Source organism: Colias eurytheme, chromosome 13 (assembly GCF_061535395.1).
Source record: "Colias eurytheme isolate Ceu_HAF_F1 chromosome 13, ilColEury1 Martin Lab GWU primary, whole genome shotgun sequence".
Lineage (NCBI taxonomy): Eukaryota > Metazoa > Arthropoda > Insecta > Lepidoptera > Pieridae > Colias > Colias eurytheme.
Window position 1 is genome coordinate 6,757,075 of NC_142992.1, and position 25,787 is coordinate 6,782,861.

At 33.1% G+C, this 25,787-nt stretch overlaps 1 protein-coding gene and 1 long non-coding RNA gene across 3 annotated transcripts; one reads left to right on the plus strand and one right to left on the minus strand.

Moving 5' to 3' along the window:
- Window positions 1-366: 366 nt before the first annotated feature.
- Window positions 367-25,133, minus strand: Gprk1 (G protein-coupled receptor kinase 1). 2 transcript variants are annotated; one of them, XM_090108412.1, is made up of 16 exons: window positions 24,639-25,133; window positions 21,562-21,638; window positions 18,169-18,242; window positions 17,985-18,086; window positions 16,740-16,814; window positions 16,602-16,663; window positions 16,408-16,516; window positions 15,724-15,858; window positions 11,366-11,531; window positions 8,965-9,106; window positions 7,594-7,768; window positions 6,011-6,111; window positions 2,847-3,009; window positions 2,334-2,502; window positions 1,911-2,155; window positions 367-1,716 (listed from the first exon to the last, which is right to left on the minus strand). In XM_090108412.1, exons 1-16 carry the CDS (start codon window positions 24,749-24,751, stop codon window positions 1,522-1,524), a joined length of 2,103 nt encoding a protein of 700 aa, XP_089964538.1. In that variant the 5' UTR covers window positions 24,752-25,133; the 3' UTR covers window positions 367-1,521. The 2 variants fall into 2 exon arrangements, with proteins under 2 accessions (XP_089964538.1, XP_089964537.1); XM_090108411.1 differs by having other exon boundaries at window positions 6,011-6,129.
- LOC149903441 (uncharacterized) lies at window positions 4,042-5,134 on the plus strand. Its single transcript, XR_016457411.1, has 3 exons — window positions 4,042-4,208; window positions 4,335-4,396; window positions 4,471-5,134. It is a non-coding gene; the product is annotated as an uncharacterized LOC149903441 (long non-coding RNA).
- Window positions 25,134-25,787: the final 654 nt, after the last annotated feature.

Consider the following 25,787-nt stretch of genomic DNA (forward strand, 5'->3'; position numbering starts at 1 on the left):
AATATTTACGGATAAAATCATTGAAATTGGAATTATTGAATATTTTTTCTTTATTCTCCGTTCAGTAAAATGTATATAAAATCCAAGAAAAAAAATATAAATAAATGTAACATGTTTTTGAGAATAAATTTTCAAAATCTTGTCTAAATAATTATTATACACAGACATGTTTTTTTTATGTTTTTTACAATGCACAATTGTGTAACACAATGTAATAAAAAAGAACATGTATAAAATTTATATGATATAAGACCCATAATACGTACTTCTAAATCTGCATCAGGCATATAAGCCCTCTATTAAGTTGAATCATTATTGCAATGGTTAATTTATCTGCAGTCATATTCTATAGTATAAAGAAAACAGTAGAAAAATGTTGGTATATTCAGTAAACTATACATAGTGAATGTTTTAAAAAATTCTCTAAACACATTAAATATCACTATTGTTGTTACTTGTCACGCTTTTACTTTGTTAAATGATTATTGCCTCTATAATTTGCATGAATAGATTAAAAAATTACAGCTACTTACATTTACTTCTATGTAAATAAATAACAAGAAAACTAAAGATATAGTAGTTATTAACACGAATGGAAAATCTATTATTTAAGTACAATTCAATAAATAATGTGTAGTCCTGTATCTTGATAAAAAGGAACTTTTATATTCATAATAAAAAAATTGCACAAGAGAGCCATCAGATGTATAAAATAAAATTCAGTAGTTTAATAAAATATTGATTAAATTATTCTATGTGCAATAGTCAGAGATGTAACAGAGTGCTAAATCCTAATTAGAATATTAGTTGAATATTTGAAGCATCTATAATAATTAATACATTACTTAATTTTGACTTTAAAATGTCACAACATTCTAATGTTAATAATTTACATAGGAATCATAATTACATTTTTTTATAAATTTTGTCCTATTGCACAAAACAGACAATTATGTAAATGCTATATTTATCTAATCAACATTACGTTAATTATTCTTTACAGTACCTACCACATTTAAATACAACATCCAGAACATTTATAATTACAAAGTTCAATCGGTGCAAACAATTATAAAAAAAAAAATATTTTCCACAGTTGAAAATTTACTGCAAGGTAAACGAAATCGAGTTGATACATTATTATTAATTTCCGTAAATTTGATCGGTTCTATCACATACTTCGTACAACAATAAAAAAATGCGAACAGCATTCATTTAGTAATAATTGGCAGTCCTAATTATCACTATAGTTCGTGGCTCTATGAGCCGCAACGTCAACGTATTGGCTTCGGGCGTGGCTTACCTGAGGGGAGCGGGCGCCGCCAAACCGCGGGACGATCCGCGTCTTGTTCGTGTTTAGCAGCACTCACATATCAACCACGGCACATACACTTTACACTACGCGAGCGCGAGACCGGCGCGTCACAGTTCACTCGGTACAACGGTTCACTTGATAAGTTGCGCCGCACTTTTGGAGCGGCGGAACATCTTCGCGCCCTTATTGGGCGCGGAAAGCTCGTGCTAGTTGTTCCCATTGGGGGCTCTCGTGAGCGCCGGGGAGGCGGCTGGGGGCGGGCGCCCGAGAGCCATCGACTCCTTGGCACCATCTGTGCCGTAGATTTTACCAGCCTTCTTCGCCATCGACGCCAGTAGCTCTTGAGAACATTTGTGCGCAGAGCGTAGTGATAGTGCCCATTCCTTCAGACCTATCTCGTCCTGTAAAATATTATTAAATGATTCATTTTCATTTACAATCAACACAATACTATAAATATAAAAATTCATATAACGACACAATACTAAATTCATAATTCAATTATATAATTTTAATAAAACAGTAAACAGAATCCAGGTGCGTGTTTAACAAAAAAAATTTATTAAAATTATAATTTTAAAATTATTTAACCAACCGTATTGGTGAGGACAATCTTAGTGTCATTCCTAGTGCGGAGTACGATACACTGTTCGCCCTTAACTGATACCAGATCAGAAGAGACATCTTCGACGATATCCAGTAGAATCATTTCAGGTTTAGCGCTATTCTCCAAGTGCAGCTCGAGTCTGTTGGGATACAGCTTGGCATAACGGGTTTGCCACGCGCTGGCAAACGGCCCGCCTAGCTTCTTGATGTAGCCGTGAAGAATGCAATCGGATTCTGAAAAAGCGAAAAATATTTATTCATAACAAGAAAGTAAATAACTACTAGCTGTATATATAAACCTCTTTGAGTACAACAAAATAAATTGGCATGTTTTTGAGTGTCGTATTATAGAAAAATATATTTCTTCTTATTAGAAAATACCATTGAAGATCAATTTAAATGTTTAAGTTACCTTTCTCATCGGCATCAAACTTCTGTTTCTGTTTGGACTTTTTCTTGTGTTCCATCTTATCGGCTTCCTGGTTGACCGTTTCGAATACAGTTTCAGCCACCTCAGACTGCCAGCGCTCCGATATTACAAGCGGGAAGTCCTTGTATTGAGCTTGATCTGCTTCCGTTAGCTGAAATTAAATATTTTTCATAAATAGGTAGTCTGTAAATGTAATATCATATCCATAAATAAGGTACATATCCAGTTAAAAAAAACACGCCTAAATAGATGAAATTATTGTATGGTCACCAATCCTTGATCCAAGTGTACGTCAAAATTGAGTCTACAGGAGTCGGCTACATAAAAACATACAAGTGAAGCTAATAAAAGCGTGTTAAAAATGAAATGAATTTATTTGTGACATATGACCTACAATTGTACAACCGTGGGTCCCGAGTTAAGCGAAATACTTGTATCTTGTACTTATAGTATAACTAAATATAGAAAACCCATCTTATTGTTACGTCATAATACCTTAATCCCTTTAGTGTCCTCCTCATCAAAGCTGCCGATATCGAACGCGTCGGCCGCGTTAACTTCCCCGCGGGGCGGGATCAGCGGCGGCGTGTACTTCTGGTGGTACACTTGCTGCCAGTCGATGCCCGCGAAGAACACGTGCTCTTTTACCTCGTCGGCACTGCGGGGTTGGTTTGAGGTGATTTTGTGTACATTGTAATATTATGTGTAAGATAACAGTCGTGAATAGATAATCTCAATTGTTCTAATATCACAGTTTCCATGCATTAGATCACAAAAAAGATTTCAAAAAAATAATAATATGTAATAACAATCAATTAGATTTTATTTCTCATTTCAAGTAAGATGTTATCTACAGGCAATATATTATTTATTCATACATTCTTAACTATTCAAAAGCTACTTCTATTCATTTTGAATACTGTATTATGTACCTACAACATTTTTATACATTCACAATATATTCCAATGAAGTCAGGTGTTAGCTTATGAGATTAAGGGCCGATTTCACCACTTCCTGATAACGCATTATTGACCACCCTGATAGCTTTCTTTATACTTTTAAACGTATTTACGATCGTATATTATCAATCACTTAAACTATAAACTTAGAACATATCAAGAAGCTGCTAAACCAGCCCTAAATCTAAAAAAAGATGGGTTGCACTCCGGAAGTGCCGGTAGAAGTGAAAACTTGATTATTAACGTTGAGCATGTTTGATATTTTGGAATGGTATCCGTCTTACGCTTTTTCGATCAGGTCACGTGTCCTGACGCGAGTTTAAGGTGATGAATTAATTTTTCTAACATTTACGGCCCTTTTCAAACCTTCGTAATTTTTATATTATTAAAGTTGTCGTGATGAAAATTCTTGACAAGAAAGTTCAATAGTAACACAATACGTCTACCGTTTTAGAAACATGATTCCATGATATTTTCTCGATAGAAAAAAAATACAAAGTTCTCATTGTTATTTTTTTTTAATCTCTGGCATCTTCAAAATAACAAACGTAAAGTTACGACTTTTTGGATATTAACTATAAAATATACAACCTATACGTCTACCGTGTTAGAATTTTGAAATATGCGATGGTTTTGAAATAAACAAGAAATACTTGAAATTAGCGCGCGACCAGCCAATATAGCCAGAGCCGCCCTGTACCTTCCTACCCCGATCGCTGCACGAGTCATTCCCGCTACGGCCGTCACACGGGGAACTTGTGTCGCTTGCGCAATCGTAAAAAAGGGTGACAACACGATAAGACTAAATGAGACAAATGGGGACAATAAAGAAAATAAAAAGAAGAAACATAAAGGTTGGAGGAAAAAGAATGCTTACAATTGGAACAAATTAATGAAGTAAGTTGGTTTTATTTTAAATTTGATGATAATTGTATTATAGACGATATTTGATATGTACCCCTGTTTTAAGTACATAACGAATGTGTAAGATTTTTTCATTTATAGCATAAATAATCTTTTCAGAAATCCGGAATCCAGAAGGAAAATAAACCCACTGATTGTTCACAATGTGAACCCACTCCTTCGTAAGTACCTTTATTCAGTCAAAAATGTATGTTATCAACGCTCTACTGGTTTTATCGCATGATTCCATTTTTAGCAAAAAGCAACAAAGTGCAAAGAAATAAAAAATCATGGTGAACTTAGTGGAAGTATGGTGGATGTAATATGGAACAGGAGCTCATTGGAGTAGTATTATATTTAAAAAAATACGAAAAAATTTCAAGAATTACATTTCTTAGTAGGTGGTAGATAAGTATGTTGTATAAAGAATTTGATGTTGATATTTATTTCATTTATACTTACTACACCTGTGCGGGAAATTGCTTAGTACTAAAACAGGTTTATATTCATATTTACATAGTAATGTGAGTTTTCATTTCGAAAAATTTTGTGTAAGTATATTAAATTGAGTTCCTGGGTGATCTGGAAACACAATTGGGCCCGGAAGATGGCGCTGCAGTCACTCCTCCTAATCACATGAACCGATTTGGATGAATATTTGTGTGCACATTTCATTGTTGTGGGATGATTGGTTGATTCGTTTTCACATTAGCTAATATTATGTATTTTTGTTGTAAACTTAATTTAATGTTTATAATACATTATTTTTGGTATAAATAAGCCAGTGTTCGTCTCACATTGCTGTACCTGCCTACCTACCCTACCAGGGCCTAACTTTGTTCTGGCTATTTTATTTTGATTATTTGTAATGAATAATTACAATTATAATAGAGTGGAAAAAATAAATACATGCGTCAATATATTTTGTGTTTTTTTTAAAACAATTTTTTTATTTAAAAAAATATCATTCCGACCGCGGCTTTGCCCGCGTGGAATTAGGTTATATCGTGAATCCTGTTTTATCCCACAGAAGTGTTCAGTTCGGATAAAAAGTATCCTATGTGTAAAACCAGGCAATTAGCTATATTTTTATCAAAATTGGTAATGTAGTCTTGACGTGATTAAGTAACAACTAACAAAAAAATATACAAATTAACATCCAAAGTTTCGCATCAGTTTTACTGTATTAGTGATATCTTCCACTCTTGACTTTGACTGAGAAGAATTAGGGTTTATAGGGTTTATGACTTCTTTCAAGAATAGTACCTTTCATTTCTGGCCATGATGTAATATCTACGTCAGCATCAAATTCTATCTAAATCAATTCAGTAGTCCGCGTTATTGAGTACCATTTCATTTTTTCAGAGTAACAATATTTTTTGTTATTTTAAAGATTATTTATAACCTGTATTATTTTGTAATAAAGTTAACATTACGAAATAATAATAATTATTAATAATGTCTAAGTAGTTGTTTAAAAGAAGATTATTTGTTTATAAGCAAGAAAATAAAACCAATAAATCAACAATTAAATAAATACAGTATAACAATATTATAACTGTATGACGACTCCATACATGTTTGTCCCGAGTCGGCCAGCGGCAGCGCGGCGAGTTTGCAAGAATGACTTCGCGCACACCCGCGTTCGCGATAGCGAGCTATTAGACTCCGCCCGCCAAGCAGTGGATTTTTTTTTGTGTATCGTCTTAAGATTTTATACCCATTACTGAAAAAGTGCTCAACGCCGCTAAAGAAGTTTTCACTTCAATAAAACTAATAAAACTTGAACTACTTACCCTCTTCCCTTACATCCAAGCCGTTTATTGATATCCCGCTGCAAGAACCCCTCGAGCAGACTGCGCAGGCTCGGGCTGAACGACTCCGGCAGCTCCACATTCTGGTAGACATTATATTTCTAACTCTAACATTATTTTATCAAGTCCAAGGGCACATTTATTGGTAATAATAATTGTTATAAAATAATAATAGTTCATACATTTACAATATTATAAACTATAGAATAAAAATTGATTATAGGTATTTTAGAAAACTTATTTTATATGTAATGTGTAATGTATCAAATTATTATTATACTAGCCACTTATTCTGGGACCTGACTTTTCCCGCGGTAACACGCGTAAAAAATGCAAAATAACCTGGGATAAAAGATTTTAATCGATCCAGTAGTTTTTTTATAATGTCAGTGCGTTATTTACATAATCACACTTAAAGTTATTAAATATTCATATAATATACAATATTTATCGAAAAAAATATGCTAAGAAAAATAAAACTAGCACCTGTACATCCAAGCAGCATTCAAAACCTATTTGTTTTTTAACGAAAATTAAGTTTTTATATTTCATAAAGTAATAAAAAAACACATGTTCTAGTTTCCAAAACATTTTCTTTCATATTGTATAGATAAAAATAACTATTAAATTAATTACCGATAAAATAATGTCCTATTAACACTGACGTACATCAGTGATAATTCATCAATCAATGTTATTACTATTTTATTGTGTAGTTAGCGTAATGACGTTAACAATGTTGTTATTCATTAAAAAAATATTAAATTACCTACGACATTTATTTTTATTGACGTCAATAGCGTTACCTACAATATGTTGTATACACCTGTGTAATATCATAATATGTGTATAGGCGAGTCATGATCGAGAAATTCGTAAGTTCGTGTTATGACTAAACGATGACGTCACACAACCTACTCCAGTGAACCAGAGATGTGAACTCTCATTTTGATGCGTGATATATTGCGGTTATGTGACATACAGTATCATTGACCTACATGTGAATACGAATTCAACGGTCAGTAAATCAAAGTGATTCAATTTCGCTTCGCGTAATGTGCGCGAACATTATTTTTCCAGTAATATGACATAATTGTTGTATTTTCGAAAGTTGCGCGTAAAATGAATTCCTTTAAATCGGAAAACAGAATATAAACGAAATGTCTGTAGGAATACGGTATTTCTAAGAGGACAATTAAGAAGTTCAATAAATTCCTCATTTAGAATAAACAATAAACATTTGTACGCAACTTTGTACTTTTCATAAACAAACTTGAAGTAACTAAGTAGGTAATGGAAATTCAAATGTAAATAATATTTTTGAAAAAATCGATCGATACTAAAAAGAGACTATTAAATTATATTAATAATAGTAATACTGAGATTTTCCAGCGCTTAAAATCCTTATCATCTCAAGGTTTAATAATCTAAGTCTGTATCAATTCACTTCTGTACATAACCGATTTTGTTACACTTGCGTATATCTTAGTAACTGTATACATGAAAGCTTGGCTAATCTTTCTACCAACACCCCAAAAAGCCCAAAACAAAATCCTGATATTTACCATTGTCAAGGTCATCCGGTCGATCTCGTGCTTGTCCTTCGTCTTGTGCTGGCGGAACGGCGAGTGGCCCTTGAGCAGCTTGTACAGCATGCAGCCGAAGCTGAACCAGTCCGCGGACGAGTCGTAGCCCGTGCCCTTGGAGAGGACCTCGGGCGCCATGTAGCCGTGCGTGCCGCTGAAATGAAAGATTTTTTCAAACTCAAACTCAAACATATATTGAAGTGAAACTTCTTTATCGGGGTTGGAAAAAAATTTAGTGTAACATTTTTCCGTTACGCGCCATCTTGGTTTTATCCCTACCACGCGTGATTGACGCATTTCTGTAAAGTTGCATATAGTAAATTATTTTTTGAAAAATAAGGTCATAGAGAAGTTTCACTTCTTACGTGTGTACACTAGTACACGCACACATTTTTATTTATTCAATTAGACTTCTTATGAAGCACTTTTGAAACGTAATTACATATTTTAAAATTTACCACCGATTCGGAAAGCAGTATGAAACTCCATAGTTGCTCTTTTAAATCATGTCAGTTTTACAATTTAATTTTACAAAATACATATGTAACGTCATATATTATAATTTTAATTATAAGATTTTAGTGGGCTGAATAAATAGTCATAGAACAGAATGATCTACTTGGTCTAGTTAAACTGAGTTAAACCTATTTTAATATACATACTGAATCGTAACAGTAAAACAGTAATAGTTAGTGACATTTTTAGCATTTCACTTGTAAGTAATCTATACTAATATTATAAAGCTGAAGAGTTTGTTTGTTTGTTTGTTTGTTTGTTTGTTTGTTTGTTTGAACGCACTAATCTCGGGAACTACTGGTCCGATTTGAAAAATTCTTTCGTTGTTAGATAGCCCATTTATCGAGGAAGGTTATAGGCTATATTTCATCACGCTACGGGCAACAGGAGTGGAGCCACGGGGGTGAAACCGCGCGGAGCAGCTAGTCTATACAAATATTATAAAGAGGAAAGGTTTGATTTTTTGTTTGTTTGTTTGTTTGTATGAATTGAATAGGCTCCGAAACTACTTGGCAGATTTGAAAAATTCTTTCACTGTTGGAAAGCTACATCATTTCTGAGTGACATAGGCTAGGTTTTATCCCGGAAATCCCACGGGAACGGGAACTATGCGGGTTTTTTTTTTAAAACGCGGGCGAAGCCGCAGGCGGAAAGCTAGTAGCAGATAAAACCATACTCAGGTTCGTATCGTAATATTCAATTATTAGCTGGTTAAAACTAAACTAGGGCTATATTCTTGCATACATTTCATAACTACAAAAAATTAAAAATCGGGATTTTACTTTCCACTTTGTTAAAGCATTCGATAATATTTTCTGTTAAAATGACACTTACACACTAGCATGGGGCTTCTTCTTGGAGAAATCACATGCGAGACCCAAATCGGATATTCTCACGTGGCCGTGTTCGTCGAGCAGGATATTCGCCGGCTTCAAGTCTCGGTACACGATGTGACGTTTGTGCATGTGCTCTAGACCTGATTACAAAGGAAATTGAACTTTATATTTAAGGCTAAAAAGTCTATTTACACACAACACTAATACACAACACAATAATAATATGTAAAATAAAATATCAAGAGGATAATGCAAAAATTAAAAAGTCCATACCTTCTTTGAAAATAATGTCACTAGTAAAAAGCTATATTATTGAGTTAGGTACATAATATATTTCCTTTTTTTTATTATAAAATTAAACATCATTCTTCACTGGAAAGTTGGAAACTATAGAAATTCTGATAAGATAGAAAAGTGGTGATATACATCTGGCCTTTAAGACTACAAGAGGTCTGATATACATCTTATTGATATAAACTTGATCGCTTGAAGAAATGCTACCAGCTAAGTATTATAGAGGAAAAAAATTTAAGATTTCAGATAAGTATTAACAAGTGCACTAAATCAATCTTAACAATTATTTGTTGTATTGATTTTAAAATACAAATCGACACGTTCACAATGAAAAATTTCCAGTATTTAATCTATGGTGTCTCACATATTATTGTCAACATTGTTTGAAAATTCCCAATTCGCAAAAAAACTATAATATTCTAATATCATATTAAATCTATCTGAACGTTCAATCTCATAAAAGCACTACATATTTGTAAACAATTTAATAGACCTCATATAAATGTAGGACAATAATGTTTATACGAGTTTCTTAAATTTAATCATTTTTATACTCGAATTATATGTGATTGTGAATTACGAAGCACATTTGCAAAGTGCTACCAATTTGGCGCAGTATCACATTCAACGTCTATTCAAGCAACGTATTAAAAATTTGTACAAATCTCATAGTATCTCAATAAACATGCGCTTTATCTGAATGTTTAGTGTTTACCCATAAAACCGTTCTTCACAAACAATTGCTGATAATTTATTTAGCAGTTATTCAGTTATATTTAAAAAAATCGGCTTTATACAAGAAATAAAAGGGAATTATAAAATAGCGCCCATTTGGTGTCGTACATCGTCACACTCGACGTGTATTCAAGCTACGTACTTGCAGCTCGCTTGGTCGCTCTAGTTAATATTAATGGGTATTTCACGTTCCACTTGCCTGCCGGTCTAGCACGATTTTAAACAAACCATCACGCCTATTTTTGTAACTCAGCTATTTATGATATTGTTATGACTTTCGTTTTGATACGAGTATGTTTGATTCATCTTTTATAATCGAAATGACGCATACGCCCGTGATTTAGGATACAGATGTTACTTTATATTGCTGCGATAGCTCGTCATTGGGATTATTTTTCATGTCGCTGTTCATATGTATTAAGTAAATTTATTTATTTAAACCAAATACTATGAAACACTGAGTTTTCCTCTCCGCTCGCTCCTCATTATAGAACGTCAGCTTTCTCCTTACACGATTCCGACAAAAAGTTAATGCACCCTTGTCGTAAAAGATAAAAGCCTAATAGGGTATCTATTACACTTAAATAAAACCGGCCAAGTGCGAGTCGGGCTCGCGCACAAAGGGTTCCGTAGCAGCAAATATAATAAATTACAGTTAAATCAACCTATCTCAAAAACTATAAGAGATACTTTGATCAAACCAAAAATCGTTGAAAGAGTTAATTAGCATGCATCACCTCTATTTTTTTTAGAATTTTATACCCCGTAGTTATAAAAATAGAGGGGGGGGGACATACTTTTTACGACTTTGAGAGCTGATATCTCAAAAACCGTTCACTTTAAGAAAAATGTTTTTTAGAAAACTTTATATCATTTTAAAAGACCTTTCCATTGATACCCCACACGGGTATGTACATCGAAAAAAAAAATTTCATCCCTCAGTTACATGTATGGGGGGCCCCACCCCCAATTCTTTTTTTTACTATTTAGTGTCATATTTTTGTAGCGGTTCATACAACACATATTCCCATCAAATTTCATCACTGTAGTACTTATAGTTTCCGAGTAAATCGGCTGTGACAGACGGACAGACGGACAGACGGACAGACGGACATGACGAAACTATAAGGGTTCCGTTTTTGCCATTTTGGCTACGGAACCCTAATAAATAGGATTAATGATAACGTATTTATTTGGGAACGTCTTTCACTTATAAATTTCTTAATTCTAAACACTACATTTTATTTGTAATACCCGTTAACTGAGCTTGAAGATAATTTCTATTTCGTAATATAATATCGAGAACTTATACAAGTCTAAGTTAATAACAAACTAGGAGATGCACTAAAACAAAGTAATTCAATTCTCACCTAATATAACTTCAGCAGCGTAAAATTTCATTTCAGCCTCATTAAAGACGCCATGTTGCGACAAATGGTAGTGTAGATCCCCGCCGTTCATAAGATCCAGTATGAAGCAAAGTTTATCTGGAGTGTGGAACGCATACGTCATACATACTATGAACGGGCAGTCCACCTGAAATATGGAGAAATATTTGTTATGGCGCAGAAATATTTGTCTAGCTTTTGATTTGAGAAAATACGGCCGTTTGATATTTTCTAGACGAGTAAACATCGGAATAAATCATGTGATCTATTTCTTATAAGATTACCTAACATTCTAAGGATCTACTGAGATACCAACACTTATTAGTTTAACTTTTAATGCTCTTTGGAAACAATGCAGTTTAACAATTTCAATTGGATATTTTAGGATATAGACATATTGTCTTGATAAAAATAGCAAAATATACATTAAACCAATAACTATTATCATAATCTAACTGATGTCAGTATTACGTGATACCTACTGGGTCTGATGACTATAGGAAAGTTCCGCCACTACGGACTACGGTGACGTATGCCAATTGCCACACTTTTTGGTACCTATTGGGAATTCTCGTGACGTTAACACACGTGCAACATTTTAAAGCTTTTTTCCTTTGAGATGTTTATTTTCCTCGTTGTAAGCAAATTCTTCGTACGATGAGCAAAGAACAGTAATACTTCCCCCAGACTTATCCACTCAGGCGTATATCACCGATTATTTTATACATCCTCTAAATTTTCTAGTGAAATCATAACTGCAATACCTAGGTAACTATTCCACCTTAAAAAAACATCCGACGCATAAATCGAGGGTTTTCGAAGTGTTGAGAAACTAGAAAGCTAAAATAGCATTCAGGCAATAAACGTTTTCAGTTATAACGTCAACCTGTGGTGTGGCAAACGGAAATAATAATTATGTTTTTGTTACGAATTCGTCCCCTTTGTTGAGCAGCGATCGCGTAAGCGCCCATGTGAATGTACACTCTCGTATAGCGTTGCTAAAACATACCTACGTAGCTGTACCTGCGTCATATAAGCCTAGTAATAAATAATCAAAATATAATTACATTGATAATAATATGTATTCTAATAAACTGCTATGACGTATCTTTATCATTGCGAAGCTAACCAATTTTATCAATAGAAGCACTTTAACGATAATCAAAATTAATTACACATAACATCATAATTGACTTACATTAAAATAAAAGGGATATACGTTGAATTGCTATAATGAATAATCTATTACAATTAAAACGTCTATTGTGTGGGTAAATTCTGTATCGTATGAGTATCATCCACATGAACTTCGTGATAAGTACTTTAAAGTTTTTCTGATCTGATCTGCTCGACTGACTAAAATGAAGTCATTGGGCGGATTTGATGTACATAGCTAAGCTCAACTGCTTGTAGACGAACCGTGTCCAAAAGATTTAAGTCGTGTAAGTGTTATTTTGCCCATACTGGCAGACGAGGCGGCGCCGAGCCACCAGACGACCGCTCATAAAAGCTAAACTCAGTCATCCGTCTCAATGAGCTGATATCTATTAATAAAAAGTCCCAACAAATACTGTAATGTAATAAATACTAATTGTTCTGAACTTCTGAGTGATTGCATTCAGTTGCAATATACGATTAAATATCCAATCTATCATACTCCACTGAGATTCCCATAACATCAGGCACGTTTTACAGCAATTTTATCGCCGAATAACATGGACCCTGTTTATATCTATAGCTATGCGAAATGCGTGGGCATAAACGTCATCAATATCGGATAACCCTAATAAAGCCGAGTTTTGTTACCCTTTAACATAAAACTAAATCGTTTATTACCATATAATAGTATGAAGTTCGAGCCGAGATCGGCCCAAAAGAAAACTCATGTCAAAACTTACATAAATTTAATACATTATGGCGGAGGAATAGAGGCGGTTTTCCGTTTTATAAAGTTCCAATACCGACGACCTCGTTAAAGTTACGTTAAGGCTTTTAGGTCGGCAATAATAAAAATGTAGCAACACATTATATTGTCGTTTAAAGGAAAGTGCACGTTGATGAGCAAAATGGGGAAGAATCAATTGGGATTATAAAACAAAATGCAGCGGAAGCGGATTGGAGTCCGTCGACAAATTGAGGGCGAGCCAATTCGTTTCAGTCCAATTGGCTGGATATCGTTTATGTCCCCGATGCAATATCGCTTATTACCTATACGTAGGTATATCGTAAAGCTATTGTCCTGAATCAAAGTAGCCTGTTATCGACTAAGCTACAGATAACCGATAAATAACATACGATTTATATCTATAAATATAAATCGTATAATTTATATCTATAATATAACGACACGTTCCATATTCGCATTTACGCAAAATTACAACATCGAAATTATCACATTACATTGCAAAGTATTCAGACAAAGCAAGACGAAAAAGTCTATAACATACGAATGACTACATACAATAAATTACTGATGTTAATGTGTCAACAAAATATTTAGCAATCATATTTGCACTACATATTAAATCCAATAAATATTTACAGTATTTTTTGTATCGCTATATTATTATCAAACTAATAGAAAAGGAACTGGATCGTTGAAACTGTTATTTATGCGTAACCATAAAAATATAGAGCCACCGCCTACGCAAAGAGAAAATCTCTTTCTTCACATTATCCTTGAATAGAACTTTCTTTTAACTTATACAAACTACAGAAAAGCTCATTAAAACATGACTTACCTTTTCATATTATATCTCTCATAGTGTGCATTTCATAAAGATGTAATATGAAAAGTGAAGTATAATCATAGCGAGCTTATGTGTTGAAAATAAAATGGATTTTGGTTTATGTGGACATTTTTAGTAGCGCTCATCTATCAATACCTTTTTAGAACTGTGACAGACCGATGACTGATAGACCCACGCGTTTTAAAATTTAGACGATTCGTTCGCACTATCCAATAAGAATTTTTATGATATTTTCACATCAAAAAATTTCATTCAGTCTTTTGAAAATATAATATTTATGTCGTTGAGAAGGTAACGAATGCAACGTTTAGGTGTCTTTATAATTACGTCAGCCAGTAGAGGAGATTAAAAATTGTGTCGGCTTAACCATAATCCTGCATGCTTAACTTTAAATTCCTTACAATGCTGAAGAATTTCGAGTGAAACTACAATTTTACGTCCTAGATAGGCAATGTTCACGTACGCAAACCCAATTTAGGCACTTGAGTGCTCGCCTCGCGAGGCCCTATGATATTCAGGTTATATAGTGAGTGCATAAAACTTTTCCTATTATTTGTACGATTTAACTTTTGTACCTACTCTGAAACTGTGTCTAGCGGTGTTTGAATCTATTAAGCGCAGGATGAGTACAGAAGTGAAATATAAACAAGAATAAAACAACAATATTGACTTTAAACTTTTGTTGAAGTGGTTGAACTTCAAATGAATTCAACGTGAGCAAATAAATAAAGAACTCCAAAGTTTAAATACGCCATTATTTAAATATACTTTAGTTACCGTTGAGTAAAACAAGAAGAATAATAAATATAATAATGTGCTTATACGTCGTTTGCAGGCATCTGCATTGTAATACGAAAGGAATTACCTACATATAACAAGTCAATAACTGCGTTAAAAACAACCGACTTCAAACTTGCACTTGCAACATTTACAAATACAGACAAAAATGCTTATAAAATAAAAACTACTGGGCCTATCCGAATAAAATTTTTATGGGACCAATTCGACACCATCCCGCATCGAACAAAAAAAGAATCACGTAAATCGGTTCAGAAACCACGGAGTAATCGGTGTACATACATAAAAAAAAAAAAAAAAAAAAAAAAACATACCGGCCGAATTGATAACCTCCTCCTTTTTTTGAAGTCGGTTAAAAAGTACGCATATACTATGGAGGAAAAAGCCTTAAATATCTTACTAATATTAAAAACCTAAGTTTCTATGTATGTTTGATACTCTTTCACGAAAAATGACTGGATGGATTTGAATGAAACTTTACAGTAGGTAAAATGCATTATATCAGAATAATTCATGATCTATAGAATTACTTCATTTTTCCCGCAGGTTCGACAGCGGGTTTTCACCTGCGATTTCTCGCGGGGCACAGCTATTATAGATATATTTTATACAACCTAGCTGTCTGGTTACCACAATTCTTATAATAGTATATGTAGTTTAAAGTTCTATTTCTCCGTCACAGGATACTAATAAGAACTGTCCATTGAATTGTTTTCAAGAATAAGCCCTATCAAATTGCACTTACACTACAGATTATCAATAAATCCAAACTGTAATAAAACATGGACTCACCCCGGTACTGACTAGAGAGAGCATTATCCGCTCGTTGAGTGCGAGCGTCTCGCCTTGCTTCATCTTGATGCGTTTCTTATCCAGACATTTCATGGCGTACATCTTCCCTGTATCCGCCTTTCTGCATCCATATACCTGTATACATAGACGGGTTTTAGTTTAAATTCATGAAAATATATGCAAATTTTGCGATTGCCAAAGTTGGTAATTGTTATTTGCGCTTGAAGAAATTTGGGTTCAATCGATTTTGAAAAACTATTGCTTATACAATGTACTCGTTGTGGTTTATATTGTATCATCTTATTGCATTTTCGGTGTATATTATGTAGGTACGTAACTACTAGTTGTCTACTTCCCGCAATAAAGCTTAATTGTTAATCGGACATAATTTCTGTGTATTTAGTTTTTTTTTTATAGTATTTTGGAGTTATGTACAAACTACAAATTCTATACAGTGTCTAACAGAAACGGTGTTTTACATTGAAGGATTAAATTTTTTGAACTGTTTGTGTTTATAAAGATTTTTTAATATGTAATGGACGTGAGTCGAAACAAGTACATATTTATTTCGTTACTTTGGAATGTCACACATCACATGACTGCAAAATGTCTACTAGCTTTCTAAATAAACATAGCACGTGTACTTAAATTCAATAACGGATAATTGTATTTAAGTATACTCACTTCGCCGAAGCCTCCTCGTCCGATAATACGATGGACACTAAAGTCATTCATTGTTAACTGTATGTTCAATTCTAAATTTTTCCATTGGCAAAATCTCGTGTACTTATCGCTATAAGAAAGAATAAACAGTCACTCTCTTTTCAATTATAAATTAACTTAAATATAAACGCAACACAAACACGTTCTCAACCCACCTTTCTAGAAAATTCTTAAAAGGCTCCCCTCTTAAATGTTGAAAAATCTCTTCAATGTACGGCTAAAACATGAATAAAATATTAGAATACCTACATATAAGCTCACGAGGGTCAAAATACCGCTATACAGACATTTACCTCAAAGAGATTCGGTGGTACTTCGTGTTTCATTAGATATTTCTGTACATGCGCTACACACTCTTTAGAATAATCCTGGAATTAAATAAACAATTGAAATATGAAAATCAACAAAACGGACGTTGCGGTTTGTATATTTAGCAGTCTGGTTTCAACACGCGTTTTAATAATTATCATTTCTATTCTCATAAGCTAAGTCTTAAACGTGTCTCCTTATTTACATTTAATCGCTAAATAGCTTCTCTGATACAGCTCCGTCAGATAAGTAGATAGTCTTTACGCGTCGAAAAGGAAACAATTCCCATCAAATTGAAAAAGCCGTTTGAATTCTTCAATTTATTCACCAAGGAGCTACGAAACTTTTAACGCAATCTTTAAGCGGAATTAGGTCGCGTCGAAGGGAATTTATAGACGTATTTTATCTGCTTGTGTTGAAAAACAGCAAACACCATTCAAGTGATTCAAGTACACAGTGACAGAATGTATTGTTACTATAGATTATTGCTGCTGTATTCTAATTTACATGGATATAGATTCGTCAGTATCTGATTTAATCACGTCTTAAACCGATATGCTACCCAATTGAATTTCGTGGAAATGAAAACGCAACGTTGCTCGTTAAATAGAGTACGATAAACAATGCTCTCGTAAATGCATTAATGAAGAAGCATATACATACATACTGTAACGGCGCGCGGTTAGAGTAACGCATTTTAATTATGCCCAATAAAATCTCGAGACGGCCGTTGTTATACTTAAAATACACGAGAACATTGAGGATTAGCATTATAATAGTCTAAAAGATATTAAATCCACGTTCGATTAGGAAGGAACGATTGTGAAGAGGCACTCTTTTGGAACGACGCCAAAAGTGTGTACTTAAAGAAACTCATACAACGTTAGCTTCGATGGTAATGGAAATTTTGACTGGTATTTAATGAAGTTTGCACATGTCAAATTTTGTTAATGCTACCAAAACTTTAATTACCAGAACGTAGGTATCTGCATAAATACAAAATATAACAGCTCGAAAATTTATTAATTTTTACCAACGTTTACCGTATTCCACATACATACGACTTACGAGTATACATATATAATATTATAGCAACAAGAAAATACAATTTTCGTTAATAAATAAGTGCGTAAAATATTGGTTTTCCGGATAATACGTTTCTCGCGAGGCTATCCAAAGCTAATTTCGAATTCCTACACTTATAGTATTAATTCAAATAATATCCTTACGTGGGAATGAGCTAAGAGTTCTTTCATAATAAAATTATCATAAATGTCCCTCGCGATCCGCCGCCTCTCTTCGACACATTCTTGCTTTTCAAATAATTTAATCTGTAACAAATTCATTACATTCATTTCTTAATATGTATATATTTGGACTTGAAATAGAAGGGTGTGTACGACATAATCATACCTCTTCGTAAAACTTTAAATGTGGCACTGGTTCCTCTGACGTTTGTTCGCAGAATTCCTTAAATAATAAGTAACCTAAAACAATTGGAAATTAATTAATTCCAAAGAAAAATAAATTTACAACAGATTTTTGTAAGAAATTCAATTATTGAAGATAGCAAAAGTTTGATTTCTTAATGATTCATAGAATTTGAGTTTTGATGCAATCCAATTATTGAAAGTCTCGCTGGTGATTTATTGGATTGAAATAATAAAAGTTTTCTTGAAGTCGCGCAATATTCAATTCTAGAAACTATTATGCAACACGAAGAGATGTTGCCAGAAATGAAGCCTAATAAATTTCAAGTTGTTTCTAACATCTTTGTTTCTCTCACGTTTTATACATTAGATAAGATACTGTCCTTACTGGGTATTTTTATTCACATTAAATAGAATTCTGACGATCATAATGCTTTGAAAACATCAACTCTTTAGCTTTCTCTCTTTTCTGAAACACGTATGCTTATTAGTAAATGTCACAGGATACACTTTGTCTTTTAATTTTAAAGGTTAGGAACAATGTGATAAAACGGTGGATCGGTGTATATTAGCACATTATGATTGTATGTGTAATGCGTGATTAACATAATCTAAAGGATCAAATTATTTCATGGAAAGAGATTGTGCCGAAACGTTAGTTTCCTAGAATGTCTTACAAGTAAAAAAATATCATAAAAACACATTATCTTCTTTTTAAAGTTAAGTGTTTAGAAAATATTTAAATGTTTATTTAAATGTTAAATTTGTTTTACCGAATTGAACCTCTAAAATAACTAAGTACCTGGATGGGCTCCATATTCTAGTCCAGGATCCTTCGCCCATTTTTGCAAGTGATTACTATCAAGCTAATTTTTCGTGAGTAGCTTTATTTTGATGAGACGCCCAATAATTTCATGTACGAAACTCTCGATGGTGGTAGCTAACAGAGGTAACAAGGATAAAATATTTTGATTTGATGGTTCTCGATTGTGGTAATCGAGTTTCGTACATGAAATTATTGGGCGTCTCATCAAAATAAGCTACTCACGGAAAATTAGCTTGATAGTAATCACTTGCAAAAATGGGCGAAGGATCGTGGACTATTCTTAATCCAGCGATTAAAACAATTTAACATTTTCCAACCGAATGTCACATAATTGACTTGCTGGCCACGCCAATAAATACATCAGCGGCAAAGCAAAAAACATTCATAACATAGCTCATAGAACGGCCCTCGATAAAGTTATTTACTGCAAGTGGAAGTGGGGCCGTAAATTGCGTTTGTAACTCGCCCTAGAGTACCAACTCCACTGCTAATATAAGTCTGTCACAAACTCAAATAGACTATCAGTCGCCTTAATAGTGTTTATTGCAACGACTTCTTATTATTTTTAACGTGCCGTGTTTGGTATTTCAGGTAAAAAGCTTTTTGTGGTCTGTCGAAGATGATCTTAATTTTAAATTAATGTACACTCATATTGGCATACACCTTTTCACTGTTGTACTATTTTAATGCTTTTCAGAGACACGAGAGGATCAAAGCCCTACACTTGTATATAATATAAACAATCCGTCTACTTTAATAAAATCCATTTTAAAGAAATAATATGAATTCGCATATCCATTAGGAAAAAACACGTATGAGACAACTTCTGTAAACTTTCAACGAGAAAATCTTGTTATGAAAGTCATAATAAAGCGTAAGTTTGAGTTAAAATTTCGCAGACTTATAGCCATTATCCCAGAGGAGCTACTTTCAGTTAGTTCCCGCTGATATTTCAACGGGTCATGAACTAAGTGGTTTAGTAATAATGACGACTCACAACCTTTGCTCAAAATATGAAGAGAACCCACTCAAAGAGAGCGCTTCACAAAGAACATATTACTTACGTAGATTACATTACACGACACACGGGGGGATTAGCGCCAATATTAAAAATTAATGATAGACGTCCCACTACTACAGCTACTTTTAAAAACATTGCATGTCGTACAAAATGCTTGCTTGTGCCTTCTACGCCCACTAGAAACGCGTTTTCTTTTATTAAAACGAGAATCGTTAAGACTTAAAAAGAAGACCTAAAAATCTAAGCTAAAAATTTTGTATTCAAGTAAACATTTACTGTCTTTTCAGGCAGACTTTTTCAATTTTGAATCAACGCATCTTGAAGTAACCTTTCATTCATTTTGACGTTTCGACATCGAGAAACTAGCAGGTTTATTTTGTTTGATTTTTCATTATAAAATAATCAAATAACGTATCGACACAAAAAACTACGCAGTTTATTCAATTGTGTTATTAATATTAATGTGAACAGGAAATAAATTAAGTACCCTCATTACGCAATTTTTTATTAGTGACATCGTTTTACATCTATAACATAGTTGTTTTGTCACCATTTTAATTTCCACAGCATTGTTCTCGGTACTCGCGTTATTAGCACTTAGGTCATTAATCAAACAGTTATTTTAAGTTCTCTATTTGAAGGGGAGCTCAGTAGATATTAACTAAAAGCAACTACATATCATATACCTAGTCTATTCACTACAGAATAAGCGTATAACCTGATTATTTTTCTAGCTAAGCAATCATCGCACACGCACTAAAAATAAAATAGAAATATGTAGTACCAACAATACAAAAGCTTGCAAACAAAAATGTATATTATAATAATGCGAATAAGAAAGGCCAATGAAAAATTATGCTTCATAATTTATAATCTTTGCAATTTTGGGATAATCGCAGACTTTATGTGATATGTTTATAAAATACATATATGTAATTTCAAGTTTAAGTACAGTCTACAGCGAAGATTGGCAATCATTTGGAATCTGTACGTATCATATGAAAGAAAACTCTAAATCTTTTTCGCCAAAAATAAAAAAATAAAAATGCGAAAATAAAAGCCATATAAACTGTTTGAAAGTTTGTGCGAAGACAGGACAATGTGGGGTCAGCTAGTTGAGTAGAAAATAATAATTATCAACAAATACGTAAACAATCAACAGTCGTTTCTTTTTACAAGTCCGCGGCACGGAAAACCTCGGAATTAGTTCCCTAAAATGCAATAACAATACCGAAATTATATTTATAAATACATATACGTCATAAATAAAAACTGAGCTTACTCAATACAAGTACCTACTACATAAATAATTAAATTATCACGATATGCACTCAGTGGGCTTGAGCAACATATCACTGATTAAATATCTACTAACTACTGATTGTTCACAAGATAAAAATAATGCAATCAGATTTTTTATTTTACCAATAAAAATCTCTGATAAATACAGTTTTTAATTGAAATATGCAACTATCAAGTAATTCAACCAGTAATCATTTAAAAAACATCATTAAGTACCTATAACTCACCTAAAACTTGATTAAATATTTTGTCGAAATTTACTTCATTCTTCTTTTCCATATATTTATGCATAACACTCCGTACACTGCAACAAAAAACACATGATTATTTATTTTTTTATTACCAACCTTAACATGATATACAACAAACCATATTATAATACGAGACCTAGCATATAAAAACGCGGGTCGAAATGTTTTATAGTTTTGTTTACTACATATATAACATAATTCATATTCTTATATGGCTAAATCTTTCTTATTCTATTACTTTTTCAGAGCATAATAATTTACGAAACTAGCAAACAATTGAAAGAAGAATATCAATTCGTACGAATTTATATAAAAGGAAAAATGAAAGTTGCATTATGGGATTTCTAAAGTTACGATGACATAAAGGATACAAAAAGCTTCAACATTTCTCGTAATTTTGCACCTTGCTCTTCTAGGAAATGTAGGCAGTTTTTGTTATAAAACCACCTGTATTTATCCCTAAAGGTGTACATTCAAACTTGTTATTAACACCAGCCCGGCTTCGTCCGTGTTTTCAATGAAAAACCCGCATAGTTACCATTCCCGTGGGAATCCCGGGATAAAACCTATCCTATTTGTTAATCCAAGTTACCCTCTATATGTGTATTGTAATCGGTTCAGTAATATATGCGTGAAAGAGTAACATACATACACATACATCTATCCTCACAAACTTTCGCATTAAGTACTATTATATAGTAGGATACAATCATTACACACACATTTTATTATAAAAAATGTTTATTTTTTTAATCATATTTAAATATGACTTTCTTAACTTACTTGGTATTTAGGCAAAAGTTCAGACTTTTTCATAACTTATAACCATTTCAAGAATATTTTATCGGTACCTTTATTATATGGGTTTTAAAAGGGAATGTTGAAACAACATTTGGTATATATGTAACTATACCGTAACTACAACATATAAATTCGAACCAATTTTTCCCGAGGATTTCCCGAAATTCGTGCGTGAACAGGGAAAAACGGAGATGCACATACAAAGTCGTGGGCGGAAGCTAGCCAAATATAAAATAGTAAAAATAGTCAAAAAAAGAACAACATTTCCACAACTTTCACCTAGAAGTTTTGATAAAAATATAAACAACCATTATGACTATTCCAGTATTGCTTTAGGTCCGACATTTAAAAATTGATTTATTGGTGTCATACTATGTTTGTTTGTATATACAACATATGCTTATTGATTATAACAGGTACTATTGGGCCGATTAATAAAAATCACTCTTGGACGAATATGATGTATCTTTTTTTTTTTTTTTATAGTGGGGAAATCTTCCAAAGATACCCACGGCCCCCGGGGAAGGAGCCGTGGGTTATGTCGGATTCTTACCGACTAAAACCCCACTGTGTTCCGTCGAGCCGCTTTAATGATGGGGCCGCGGGTATTTGTTGGAATTCTTCCGCGACCCCCGAATATGATGTATCTAATGATTTCTGAATGCCGGGGTGAAGGCAGGGCAGATCACTAGCTTACTATATTATAATTATTGTAATTTATATATACCTACTCTATAAAAATATTTATAGTGATGATTTCCTTACATCTTATACATCTTATACATGTATATAAAATTCTTCTTATATATAAAATTCTCGTGTCACAATGTTAGTCTGCATACTCCTCCGAAACGGGTGGACCGATTCTCATGAAATTTTCTGTGCATATCGGGTAAGTCTGAGAATCGACCAACATCTATTTTTCATATGTACCACGGGCGAAGCCGGGGCGGACCGCTAGTGATTTATATATATTAAGATAAAGTCAATGTTAGCCAATGTTAATAAAATACATAAGTAGCCCTTATTTTATTTTGAGTAGGAAAACAACCTTATAAGATATTTTAATTGAACTATTAAGAGAATTACTGTACATATTTTTAAATAACTAACTATTTTTAAACTGACTATATTGTATATAATATAATTTATGCAAGTACAAACTAGTTTCTAAATGAAGATAATAGGTAAATATGTAAACATTAAATAACAAGAGCACACAGTTTTATCTTGTGTTCCGTTAATGCTGTTAGGGATTTGCTGTAAAAAGCATTAGATAGTTGTTTCATAATATAAATATTGTTGTTGTTTTTTGACTAGGTATAACTGTGAGAGATTTCATTTATGACTGTCTAGTTGTTCATTGAATTTAGTTTATTTTTGTATATTTACAATAAAAACATATTTAAATTAAGCTGTCATTAAAAATATAGTTTCAGGTCAGCCATCATCACTGTCCTTGAAAATATGCAAAGGGTTGTTATTATACCTCCTGTATTAAAGAAATATTTGAAAGGAAATGACTGAGGAAAAAGATCCAGATACAGGCCTTTGACAATAGCACTGACATGATACTATTTCACACTGATTTTTAAGCAAAATATTTGCCAAAGGTTGCTAAATATAAATACTCAACAATTATAACTATAACTTTATTTATTCCATACAAAAATACATATAATATATCAATAGTTTCGAAATTTTTTTTTTTTAAAGAATAAATTTTGTTTTATTTTTTTAAGTTATAGAAGTATTTTCATAAAGAAATTATATTATTTTCATTAAAAGGTAACTTAGAAATACTACTGACCATATATTCATATTTCATACTGAAAAGGTCAATAACTATTACGAAGTTATCAATTAACATTTCTTGTCCAGAAAACAGCTGACTAATAATAGGTAATTATACTGATAGCTAATTGTGTATCATGGACGAATTATGTATATCTGACAATACCTATTTTGTAACAAAAATTTCTCAAGTTCTTTTTCTTCCAGTTCATAGTATTATTCACATTGAGTATAAATAATCATAATAACTGGAATCGCCGCCTTGTTATCCAACAGTTTAAATAAACTTTATTCCAATCATTTCAGTATGATTCATTGATAAGAAGTGTTAATGAATGGTCAAAATAGGATAAAACATAAGAATCTAAATAACGCAAAATATGTAAACAAGTCGAGAGTGTCTACTGAGCACTAGCCTACTTCTGTCACTGACAGGACAACTTATATAGAGACATTACCTTGGGTCTGGTAAAACAATCTTTTTGCTTGCTCTAGCTGCTGGAGTGCATTTCGACTTCTCCATTGCCATCAAGTAGCTGACGTCGGCCAGCACAGCCTCGAGATCCGCCATTTTGAGTCTGAATTATCACCTTCACCAGATAATATCACTTCTTCACTACACAAACACTCCACAAAAGACCAGCTCCTACTTAATTTTCAATTGATAGTCCTAACCTCCTTTACATGACGACTGAACACTCTGCTATAACACCATTTGTTGATGAGCGCTGACACATTTTCATTTTTGTAGTAATATAAATTGTACATTAGTACAAGAGAAATAGCATTTGTCGGGCATAATTGTACAAATATAAAGTTAAAGCTAATTCACGAATAGATCATAAAACTACGATTTTACAATGCCATCAGTCTATCGAAATAAAACCACAACCACCACCGTTCGGTAGTTCCGTGCTTCGAAATTGGTAGGTATCTGAAATCTGTTGGCTATGCTCTCGATCTCAAGAACTGACACCACTTACGACACCACAGATTAAAAAGAATTTATATCAACGTCTTTAATTTATTATTAATTTGAATGCCAATGATATGCAAACAATTCATGGCTGAACTAGTAGTCAATACCATAAAAAATATTGCTTTTTTTTTTCTTCCATAATTTCTGTTAAGCAGGATCAAATCAATAATAATGTGAAAACACAGTTCCGTTGCGCTGCGATAATATTAATAATATTATCCCCTTAGAGTATATTATATTATACTATCTATAGAGTGCGAATAACCAAGTGGGAACAGTAGGCACAGGTGGGAACAACACGACGTTCCCGCCGCGAGCGCTTGTAGTCGTGGTTGAGTGCTGTCGAAGTGCGTTGCTCTGGAATTTTTTTAATATTTACGAATAAACATGGTGAAATGTGCAGTTCTATCTTGCAAAAACGATACTAGAAAATACACAAAATTGAATTCCAGTATCACATTTCATCAATAAGTCGATTGTTATACTTATTTTTATGAAAATAAATTTAGCATCGCGGGGGTGAAGGGGAGGTGGGAGGCGGATACGCGCAGGCTTGCTTGCGCGCCTCACTGCCGCCACGTGATCGTAGTGATGTGACCTGACCAACGCTGTACTCGATATAAAGTTT